The 12,855-nt window shown below is 33.2% G+C and overlaps 1 protein-coding gene across 1 annotated transcript in view; it reads left to right on the forward strand.

The window, feature by feature from the left end:
* LOC143388518 (cadherin-10-like) overlaps positions 1-4,979 on the forward strand; it is a 94,226-nt gene extending 89,247 nt beyond the window's left edge. Inside the window, 2 exon segments of the mRNA XM_077108002.1 lie at positions 2,967-3,079; positions 4,785-4,979. Coding sequence (XP_076964117.1) covers positions 2,967-3,079; positions 4,785-4,979 — 308 coding nt within the window.
* The last annotated feature ends 7,876 nt before the right edge of the window (positions 4,980-12,855 follow it).

The following is a 12,855-nucleotide window of genomic DNA, read 5'->3' on the forward strand; positions in this document are numbered from 1 at the left end:
TCATTTTTTTCCCTTAGGATAATGCATCTTTTCCCTACCTAGTTGATACCTTCTCACATTAGTAGATGCCTGAATGGTATGGACTAGCGGGAGAAACGTTAAAAATGAAAATACTTAACTTGGGAAGCCAGCCTTGGTGACTTAGAGAGACCCTGTATCAAAATAAAAAACAAAGGTTTGAGGATATAGCACAGTGGTACAGCACCCCTGGGTTCAATCCTCAGAACCAAAAAGAAATACAGAGAGAAATCCAGTTATATTCAGGATTAATATACTTTTAATACATTTTAAAATATAATTTTAGTGAAAATTCCCTGAGTATAAGTCATAAAAATCCATTGGATCGATTCCATTACCTATGTTAATGTAGGTAGTTGTTTTTAATAATGTTTTAGCTTTTTAATATTCTTCTCACTCATACCAAAGAAAGGATGTGGAATATTTTTCAAGATATCTGAACATACACTTCTAATACCTGATGATTTTTTTAGATTTTTTGCTAAGTTTTCACATAACTAAACAGCAAATATGCCCGTTCAAGTGTCTGAGAGCCATTCAGCATCTATTTTTCAACCCCAAAGTTAAATTGGTTTTGGAGATTGAATAAACTGTGAATTCCCTTTTGCAAATGGGGGTGGAATAGGGGGTGACAAGTAGATCAGGAGAGACATTAAGAATTACTGGACTGCTGTAGTTGCAAAAATCTCAAATCCTGCCTGTGCAACTTTTAATGACAACACATGACTTCTCTCTATGGCTCTTGGCAAGCTGATAACATAAATGACCACTTAATGGTATGTATAAAAGAACTAGGTGTTTCAGAAGAGACAACTGACAACAGCTCAGAAAATATAGAGGAGGTGGAGAACAGGGGCTGCTTGGAGTCAGCTGTACTGTGGAATCCTTATTTCTTTAAAAGTTAAGACGAGTTACAGAGAGCTGAAGCATTTCTTTACAGTCCTTCTAAGGCACAGAGCGAATAGTTAGATGTTGTTTACCTAAGCACACTGAGAAGATGATAAAAAAAAAATTCATAGGCTTTAAGACCAAAGTGGTTTCTTCTTCAAATATAAAGCCTCTGGTGATGGGCAGTGCTGTTTGTTTTGTGAGAATTGCAGGCTAAATGAATCAGGCAGAGAATAGGATCTAATTTCTCTAGAGGCAGGTACTTCCAGAGACATCCTCCAAAGATGAAAAAAAAAATTCCATTTCCAGAATCCATTAAAATAGTTTAATCTAAATCATTATCTTTCAAACTTTGTAAAATAGTTTTGCACAAAATAAGAAAATGTTAAGCCATTCAGTAAATTTAGATTGTATCCTTGAAGAAAAGCTCCTTCACCTGCCTAAAGTCAGAATTTGACACTGGGTCCACAATGAGCTTGGGAATCAATAGTGCATTAAATGCACCCATAAATGATTGTTTATTTATAAAGCATACCTAGAGCCTGTGTAATTAAACCTTAACTTTCCCAATAGTACAGCTAACCTAATTATAGTACAACAACAAAATGAGGTGTCATATAATGCCATGGCTAAAGTATTGTCATTCATGGAATAGTGCTGGGAGCCATCAGCCAAGTAGGTATGACAAATTCCTTGCCAGCTTACTCCCATGCTGTCTAGTGGAAGGACTTCTGAAAGGTGACCTTGCTCAAGGACCAGGGCAGGATCCGTGTTTAGGGTGTTCCCCCTTTAGAATAGGGCAGTTTAGCATAATAGGAGATTAGGGTGTTCCCCTTTAGAATAGGGCGTATCCTGCTGCTGAGTTCCTCTTGAGTTCTTAGGGTCAGACAGTATATTTTGGGAGACAGAAGCCCATGCGGAGTGGATTTGGGTGGAGAGTGGATTTGGGAGAAGTGGATTTGGGCAGAGAACGTGGATTTCCCAGAACGTGTTTGTAGATGGCCGGTGTGAGTTCGGGAATAAAGAATTGCTGTTTGAATCTACAAGCTGTGTGGAGACTGGTGATTTGTGCCCAGCCAGAGACTGCGGCAGAATAGAATTTTCCAATCAATGTTGTATATTGAAATTATATTTTACTTCTATGTCTAACATAGATTAAGAATTTAATGACCTCCTTAAAAGTTTTACAATAATTTTGTCACTCTAGATAGATATTCTTAAGTAAAATTATTCTCATAGATTATTAGAATTAATCAAGTTGCTTAATATTTGCCAATGTTTAGTAAAAGCAAATATCTACTTCCTTCTTATTTAAGTGAGAATATTTCAAAGGTAACAAATATTGTTAGAAACTATTTCTTTAGATTGTACGATAATAAACTATCATCTAATTGAAATTTCTAAGCATTCTGTTTCACAGCCATTAATAGATAATATCTATGCCAGTCTTGAAGACTAGATCTGCTTCTTGTTCTTTTATGACATACATACTTTAATAAAAATCAAGAGGTTAAGGTACAAAAGAGCTTAGCAGGATCTTATGATACAAATTAGTTACAATTAGTTCCAGGATAATGTTTTTGTTTTGTTTTTAGGAAGAGATGATTATGTATCATAGGTGATTTGTTAAAAACATTAAAAATTGGTGGGCTGGGGATGTGGCTCAGTGGTAGCATTCTGTCCTAGGTTGCATGACCTGAGGTTGATCTCTAGCACAGAAAAAAAAAACTAATATAACAATAATAATAAAAATAATATTTAAATAAGTTAACCATTTTGAGCTTCTCTAATCTCATTCTAAATCTGGAAATAAAATCATCATTACCACTGTAAGGCTTTGGGGGAACAAGTGAGTCTTATTTAACTTTGCATATTTGAGATAGAGAAGATTTGATAAACAATTTTTTTAAAAGTCAAAGACTTAGAAATAAGTATATATAGATTCTGACTTACAATAATTCAGCTTACGAATTTTTTTTTTTTTACTTTACTATGGGGTGACAGCAACATTCATTCATTAGAACCCATACTTTAATTTGGAATGCTGCTCTTTTCCTCAGTTTGTGAAAGGGGACATGATTATCTTTCATGGCTGAACAGCAGCACCAGGTGCAGTTCCCTCACTATCATGAAGGGAAGCAAATGGTTCTCTCTCATGTACTGTGCTGCTAAGGTAGGATGTTCAGTAGCTTAGATGTTTTAAATATGTTTTTGGCATAATATTTTCAGTTTGTGGTGATGTTATCAGTACATAACCCCAGTCATAAGTGCAGGAGCTTCTCTAAGTCTTCAGAACTAACTCTCATAACCTGGAGGTGATGCCAGTATCCCCTGAATGCTGCAATGAGGCCAAATGGAATCAAGGCTGGAAGCTATTCCTGAAATGCCTAAAGACACTATTTAAATGTAATCCTGTGTATTACATTGCCCCCATAATGTTCAGTAAAAAATATTTTATTACATGAAAATATTTTATTAATTTGAAAATATAAGGGAACATCGTATTTCAGAACTATGCCATAACAAAATGATAAAGATCAGTGGCTTCAGCAACTGAAATTTGTTTTTCATTGGTCTGGAGTTTGGAAGTATGAGATCATGTTACCAAGCATGGATGTTTCTGGTGGAACTTCTTTTTGTGACTTATAGACCACTGTCCTCTCATTGTTTTCTCACCTTCTTTGTGTCTTCTTTGAAAAAGATATGTGATATGTCTTCTTTTAAGCACAGATCAATGGTAGATAGCATTAGATGTTCACAATTATGTTACAAATGATAATTATTTCCACCACCACCACAACAATCATAAACATCATCACAAATTAAGCACATGATTTCATCTCAATGCTTGCTATTGGACACTGCATAGCCTCTCTGAACATAATGACATCTGTTGAGAAGATAAGAGAGTAAAAATTAATACAAAATGATTCTATGTCATGTGGAAGCCAAATGGTATCACACATGATTCATTACAGCAAGAACTAGAGAAGTCTTGGAGAGTTCTGAGTCATCCCTTGGCATATGATGGTACTGAAGATTAATTCCTACTTCTTTAATAGTGGAGGAAAATATGAAGCATACAAAACTTATGTCTAGTCTTTGGTCAGTCTGTATTTAATTAATTTTAATAATAAGAGTAGAAATATTTGACCCTAAAAATTCAAAGAGAAATTTTTAAATAAAGGAAGAGAATATTTACCAGTTAAGTATGAGAAATAGTTCAATTATAAGAGTTTTTTTTTTTTTTTTGCATAGAACAAGGGTTTCTTTTCCTCACTCTTAACCCTACAAAAAATAATACTTTCTCTATAAATATGTGACCTTATCATTAAAAACTTCCCTTCAAGGGATGTTTTCCTCAATCAAAACAAATAATTTAGAGACATCATTTTAATCAAACACTTTAAAGAACACTATAAATTTAATATGAAAAAAATGATAGAAAAGTTCTACAAAAGAGTTCAGAGTCATTTGCAGCTACTTAGGATAGTGGCTTTTATTTGAAGTTTATAAGGTCTATTTTTTTCTAGCTAAATATATAGCTTTATAACTTAACTTCTGAATGGTGTATATGTGTCCTCATCATTGACACATTGGTATAAACCTTATATTGTCAAAGAAAACACCTAAGGTCCAATTATGCCCATTGAGTCTCACTTAAAAAGTCTCATCTAGGACACAAGCTCTTTGCTGGCAAAGCTAATGAATATATCTCAGAGTCTCATGATGTTCCTACAGTTGGTGATTCAATGTATTAATGAAAATGATGGGCAGATGCTGCTGTTATGCCCAGAGGTCTCTTCTTTGGGCACAGCTTTGGTTACCTTGGTTGAGAATTCCAACACACTAATCTCCTCGATTGCTGCCATTGAAAGGAAATCTCCTCGATTGCTGCCATTGAAAGGAAATCTCTTGTCAATCAACCACCACCTGCACCACTGCTGCCATTGCCTCTGATACTGCTGTTGCCAGCTTTAGATCACCTGGAGGCCTTCTTTCTGGGTGCTGCTGCCACAGAAGAAACCGTTGCCCTAGATGTAACTGAAGCCAACCCTGCTGCTGATCCCTAGTGAAGCTGCCCTCACAGCTGCAGTTGCAGCTGACTTTGAAGCCACAGCTAATGCTGACTCTGGGGCCAAGGACCACTGCCACTACTGCTGCTACCACAGCCTAGAGGACTGCTTTCAGGGAGACTCTAGGTTTGGTTTTATGTGGCTGCATCCATTTTGGGACACCAGCCAGGGACTAGGTGTGGGTAGGTTTACCACCATAAGGACCTCTGTCTGGGGATTACAGCTGGGACCTGCAGGTCTCCTGTGGGGTTGCCTGCAGGTTTGGAGGAGCCTGGAGTCTTCCTACTGAGAGTGTTGGTTGCCATTCTCTTTCTGCTGAATCTCGGGGTTGCTTCTTTATGTGAGTGTATCCCTTGTGGTCTCTCTGCAAGTTGGAACATCATTGAGATTGTGGGACTACAGCAAGGCTGATCCTGAGGTATCTGAAGCACAGATCCGTTGGATAGAGACTGGGTTTGCCAGGGCTAACCTGGGTTTGGTGATCACAAGAGATGTCAGAGACAGGGCTGTGAAACTGTTGAACACTGACAGAGACAGTCTGACTTTCCAGCAAGACTTGTTTTATTTTATTTTTTTGATTCACTATTTATTTTTTTGATCACTCTACCATATTTGGAACAGGATGCTTTTAATGCATCAGTGTGTGGAGGACAATGATATATAATTAGTTTTTTGCATTTTTGTTTTATTCTTATATATTTAAGTTTTTCTCTTTGTTTCTATTTTTCCTCTCTCTTGTCTATTTACTTGGATTTTATTTTCAACTTTTCTCCAATCAACAGCCAATATTTGTTGGCTACTCTTCCACTCCTCCTGTGAATTTTTACTTCTAGCTTCTAATTTCCTCCCTCGAAAATATTGCATACTACACTGCCTCAGTCCTCCCATCCACCATTTGAAATTGTAAATCGTTTTAACAAACATTATATTTATATTACAGATAGTTATTGAACTCATCATTTTGGTTCAATGCAAGAAAACAGGAAATACCTTAGTGGGAGCTATTAGGTTTAAGGCAATATATTGTGTTCATTGGGTGCTGTTGATATTGGTCTTACCAGTAAAGGCAAAGCACTAGAAACCTTCAGGAATACTATAGGTCTACAGGATAGAATTTATTCTGCCTTAGATCCATATTTTTAGATGGAAAAACAAACTAACAATATTTTAAAAAACAAACAAAAAAACAAGAGAATAAAGCACCCCAAACCAACTGAGATTCTTCAACAATAGAAGCCACTAATAACATAGTGTAACTTAAGATTGTATATAGGTAAACTGATATGTGAAGTAAAGGATAGTATAAAGAGTGAAATCAAAGAAAAAATACAGGAAGTGAAAGGGCACTTCAATAAAAAGTTAGAGATCATGAAACATACAATACAATAAGCAGAAATCCTTGAAAAAAATGAATCAGTAAATCAAATTTTAAATTCAATAAAAATCATCACCAATAGATTAAACCACTTGGAAGACAGAATCTCAGACAATGAAGACAAAATATATAACCTTGAAAGTAGATTTTAACATGTGGAGAAGTTGATAAGAAACCATGAATAGAACATCCAAGAATTATGGGATAACATGAAAAGACCAAATTAACGAGTTACCAGAATAGATGAAGGAGCAGAGATACAAACCAAATAAATGCGAAATCTTTTCAATGATATAATAGCAGAAAATTTCCCAAACCTAAAGAATAAAATGGAAAATCAAATACCAGTATCTTACAGGACCTCAAAAGCACAAAATTCCAGCAGACCCATACCAAGACATATTATAATGAGAATGACTAACACAGAGAATAAAGATAAAATCTTAAAGGCTATGAGAGGAAAAAACTAAGTTATGTATGAGGACAAACCAATTTGGATTTCAACAGATTTCTCAGCCCAGACCCTCAAAGCTAGGAAGTCCTAGAATAACATATTCCAAGCTCTGAAAAAAAAAAAAAAAAAACGAATGCCAATAGAACTTTATATCCAGCAAAATTAAATTTCAGATTTTAATATGAAATTAAAACATTTCATGATAAACAAAAATTAAAAGATTTCACAACTAGAAAGCCTACACTACACAGCATTTTTTAAAAAAATATTCCATGAGGATGAAGTAGCAAAAAAAATAAGTGAAAGCCAACAAAGGGAAGATCTACAGTAAAGTAACATTCAACCAAATAAGAAACTAAGACAAATCAAAAATCAGAAATAAGTCAAAATGACAGGAAATACTAATCATATCTCAATAATAACCTTGAATGTTAATGGCCTAAATTCATCAATTAAAAAAAACAGACTGGCTTATTAGATTAAAAAGAAAGGCCCAAAAATATGCTGTCTTCAAGAGACTCACCTCATGGGCAAAGACATCCACAGGCTGAAGGTGAAAAGATGGAAAAAAACTTATCATACATATGAATTGCATAAACAAGCAGGGGTTTCTGTTCTCATTTCAGATAAAGAAGACTTCAAACCAAAGTTAATCAGAAGAGGCAAACAAGGACACTTAATACTTCTGAATGGAAGTATATATAAGCAGGACATAAAAATTATAAATATTTATGCCACAAACAATGAAGCATCTATGAGCATCAGACAAACCCCTATCAATTTCAAGAGTCAAATAGAACACAATACAATAATACTAGGTGACTTTAACACACCTCTCTCACTACTGACAGATTTTCCAAACAAAATCTATATAAATAAATATTAGAACTAAATAATAAAATTAATAATTTAGATTTAACAGATATATAGAAAATTTCATCCATTAACAAGCAAATACACTTTCTTCTCAGTAGCACATGACTCCTTCTCTTAAACAGAATATATCTTACCACAAAGCAATTCTTATTAAATTAAAAATAAGAGATGGAATGAAACTAGAAATCAATGATAAAATTAAAAATAGAAGCTACTGTGACAGAGACTAAATAATACACAATTGAATGATGAATGAATAGTAGAAGAAATCAAGAATGAAATAAAATAATTTTAGAAGTAAATGAGAATACTGACACAACATATTAAATTCTCTGGGACACTATGAAGGCAATACTAAGAGGAAAGTTTATTGCATTGAGTGCATTCATTAAAAGAATAATGAGTCAATGAATAAATGAACTAACACTACATCTCAAAGCCCTAAAAATAATGAATAAACACCAAAAGCAGAAGACAGGAAATAATTAAAATTGGAGCTGTAATTAATGAAATTGAAACAAAAAAATGAAAAAATTAACAAAACAAAAAGTTGGTTCTTTGTAAAAATAGATAAAATAGATAAAACCCTGGCCATGCCAATAAAGAGAAAAAGAGAAGACTCAAATTACTAAAATACAAATGAAGAAGGAAATATCACAATGGACACATCTGAAATACAGAAGATAATTAAAAACTATTTTGAAAATTTATACACTAATAAAATAGAAAATATTGAAGACATAGACAAATTTCTAAAAACATATGACCTACCCAAACTGAATGAGAAGGTCTTACATGATTTAAATAGATGGAGTTTCAAGTAATGAAATGGAAAATGCCTCAAAAGCCTACCAACCAAGAAAAGCCCAGGACCAGATGGATTCTCAGCTGAATTCTACAAGACTTTCAAAGAAGAATTAACACCAATACTCCTGAAAGTATTCCATGTAATTATAAAGTAGGGAACCCTTCCAAACACATTTTATGAGCTAATATCATCCTGATACCAAAACCAGACAAAGGCACATCAAGAAAAGAAAATTTCAGATCAATATCGCTGAAAAACACAGATGCAAAAATTGTTAATAAAATTCTGACAAATTTCATACAAAACATATTAAAACATATTAAATATATTAAAAAGATAGTGCACCACACTCAAGTGAGATTCATTCCAAGGATTCAGGGTTGATTCAATAATTGGAAATCAATAAATGTAATACATGAAAACAAGAATAATATGATCATATCAATAGATGCAGAAAAGACATTTGTCAAAATACAGCATATCTTCATCTTCAAAACACAAGAAAAACTAGGGATAGTAGGAACATACCTCAATATTGTAAAAGCTATATATGCTAAACCCAAGGCAAGCATCATTCTAAATGGAGAAAACATGAAAGCATTCCTGCTAAAAACAGGAACAACACAAGGATGTCCTCTTTCACCAATTATCTTCAACATCAGCAACCCTAGCCAGAGCAATTGGACAAAAGAAAGAAATTAAAGAGATATGAATAGGTAAAGAAGAACTCAAAACTATCACTATTTGATGATGACATTCTATATCTAGAAGACCAAAAAAATTCCACAAGAAAACTTCTAGAACTAATAAATGAATTCACCAAAGTAGCAGGATATAAAATCAACACCCATAAATCAAACATGTTCCTATACATCAGCAATGAATCTACTGAAAGAGAAATTAGGAAAACTACTCCACCCAAAATAGCCTCAGAAACATACAAGCCTGAAAATCAATCTAACAAAAGAGGTGAAAGACCTCTACAATGAAAACTACAGAACACTGAATAAAGAAATTGAAGAAAACTTCAAAAGATGGTAAGGTCTCCCATGATCCTGGATAGACAGAATTAATATTTTCAAAATGGCCATACTACCAAAAGCATTGCACATATTTAATGCAATTCCGATCTCCAATCAAAAACAAATGGTATTCTTCATAGAAATAGAAAAAGCAATCATGAAATTCATTTGAAAAAATAAGAGACCAAAAATAGCTAAAGCAATCCTTAGTAAGAAAAGTGAAGCAGAAGCATTACAATACCAGATTTTAAACTATACTACAGAGCTATAGTAATAAAAATGGCATGGTATTATCAGCAATATAGACTTATAGACCAATGGAACACAATAGAGGACCCAGAGACAAACCCACATAAATATGATTATGTCATACCAGACCAAGGTTCCAGAAACATTCATTGGAGAAAAGATAGCCTATTCAACAAATGGTACAGGCAAAACTGGAAATCCATACATAGCAAAATAAAATTAAAACTCTATCTCTCACCATGCATAAAAATCAACTCAAAGTGGATCAAAGATTAAGGCAGCAGAACAGAGACCCTGTGCCTAATAGAATAAAAAACAGGCAAATCTTCACCATGTTGGCCTAGGATCTGACTTCCTTAATGAGACTTCTAAAGTGCAAGAAGTAAAGTCAAGAATTAATAAATGGGTATGTTCAAATTAAAAAGATTTTTCTCATCAAAGGTAACAATTAAAAATGTGAGGAGAAAGCCTACAGATTTGGAGAAAAACTTCACCACATGCACCTCCAATAAAGCATTAATCTCTAGGATATATAAAGAACTCAAAAAACTTAGCACCAAAAAATCAAATAACCCAATCAATAAATAGGCTAAGGAACTGAACAGACACTTCACAGAAGAATAAATACAATTGATCAACAAATATATGAAAAAGTGTTGAACATCTCTAGCAATTAGAGAAATGCAAATAAAAAGTACTCTAAATTTTCATCTCACTCCTGTCCAAATGGCCATCATCAAGAATTCATGCATCAATAAATGTTGCCAAGGATGTGGTGAAAATGTTTCACTCATACATTGATGATGGGACTGCAAATTGGTGCAACCACTATGGAAAGCAGTATGGAGAAAATTGGGAATGGAACCACAATTTGACCAAGCTATCCCACTCCTTGATTTATACCCAAAGGAGTTAAAACCAGCATACTAAAGTGACACAACCACATCAATATTTATAGCAGCTCAATTCACAACATCTATACTATTGAACCAACCTAGGTGTCCCTCAATAGATGAATGGATAAAGAAAATGTGGCATATATACTCAATGGAATATTACTCAGCTTTAAAGAAGAATAAAATTGTGGCATTTGCCAGTAAATGATTGGAGTTGGAGAATATCATGCTAAGTGAAATAAGCCAATCCAACAAAACCAAGACTGAATGTTTTCTCTAATATGCAGATACTAATTCACAATAAATTGGGGAGCACTAGGGAAGAATAGCATTACCCTAGATTAGGTAGAGGAAAGTGATGGAAGGGGAGGAGAGGGGATGTGGGGATAGGAAAGATAATAGAATGATACAGACATTATTACTGTATGTATGTATGTGACTGTATGACCAATACGATTCTGTAACATGTATACTCAGAAAAATGAAAAATTATATCCCATCTATGTATGATATATAAAAGTACATAAATGCAAACTACTGTCATGTATAACTAATTAAAAGAAATAAAAAGTTAAAGAAAATGACCATGTTGTAATATAAGTAGATTATACTTTTTTTGATCATTCTGGATACCATCATTGTCTAGAACAATGTATCTGTTTTTACTTTAAGAAGCTGATTATAAGAGGCTAAGGGAAAATTTTCTTGTTTTTTTATAATTCTGTAAAAATTAGCAAATGAACACAGACCTAAGTTATGGAATCTGAATCCTAGCTATATTTAAGAAGTTCATAAACATAAATGTGTGTACTCTCCATGTCTCCATTAAGAGTCTTCTGAAAGTAGGTTAATTAAACAGTTCTAAGTGTACTGTTGAATGTTAATAAATATTTAATAATATTAAGAACCAATACAGTGACAAAGTCATTTTTCTTTCTAGATACAGCTTTTTTTTCAATCATCATCCTTAATAAACAGATTTTAACTTATATACACTTTATTGTGATTATCATTTCTTTGTATCTGTCCTTTCCTGCCTTTGGATTAATCTTGACCTTATTTTTCATTACTTTAAGTTTTTTTTTATTTTTTTATTGGTTGTTCAAAACATTACATAGCTCTTGACATATCATATTTCATACTTTAGATTCAAGTGGGTTATGAACTCCCATTTTTACCCTGTATACAGATTGCAGAATTACATATGAAAGGTAGCAGAATACAACAGTTACTAATATGGCATTATGTAAAAATGTGGATGTGTAACTGATGTAATAGTTACAGCTTTTTAACTTAAGTAAAGCAATTATATCTATGAAGGCCACCTGTTCTATAACTAAGCATTTAGAACCTATAGTCTTTGAGAGAACTCCATAGCAGTATCTGCATTACTATTTAAATGGAGCAGTGTTTTATGAAAACCAGCATTCTTGTTGAAATAATATGGTAGATTAGCACAAAACAATCTGTTGGGATATGATGTGACACTTTTCAATATTATACATAAATTGATTTGAAAACTTCCTAGAATAGATTAAATTCATTTCTATTGTTTAATTTTAATTCCAACAAAACTTTCTATTTGTAATTCCAGAAAGATTCTTTCAAAGCTCTTTTCCAAAAGAACCAGTAAAATTGACATGTATATATGCTTCTATATAAGAACCCATATGTATGTAGCTATTCATAAACAAGTACATTCTTTTAACTAAAATTTATAGTATGAAGAAGGAGGAAAGAAGGCTAAAATTAGATATGCTTTTGACATGAGCTTCATGTTCTCGATGGAAAATTGAAGAGATGGTTTTACTTAATGTTTCATTTATATTTTTTACTTTAAGTGCTTTATAAATCTTTTATCACATTTATCTCTCCATTTGCTGTTCTTGTTAACCAGAATAACATTTCATTTAAGGTACAAACCTGGGATTGGATTACCTTTTGAATAAAATGTGTACTTTGAAGAAAAAAGTTTCCTTCATTGATCCAGAGATTTCAGGTATTGGGGGGGGGAAGAAACAGCATTTTTTTCCTTAGTCCTGAGACCTGTGAATTTTTCTTCTGCCTACTATGTGATTTTTGTTTCCAGAAACTTAAATATTTTGCCTAAGTAATTTATAACACTAAAATTTCTAATGACTGAATAAATTAAATATTTGGTATATTGAATGAGTACAAGTCTTATTAATTTCA

This window comes from Callospermophilus lateralis, unplaced genomic scaffold (assembly GCF_048772815.1).
Source record: "Callospermophilus lateralis isolate mCalLat2 unplaced genomic scaffold, mCalLat2.hap1 Scaffold_107, whole genome shotgun sequence".
NCBI lineage: Eukaryota > Metazoa > Chordata > Mammalia > Rodentia > Sciuridae > Callospermophilus > Callospermophilus lateralis.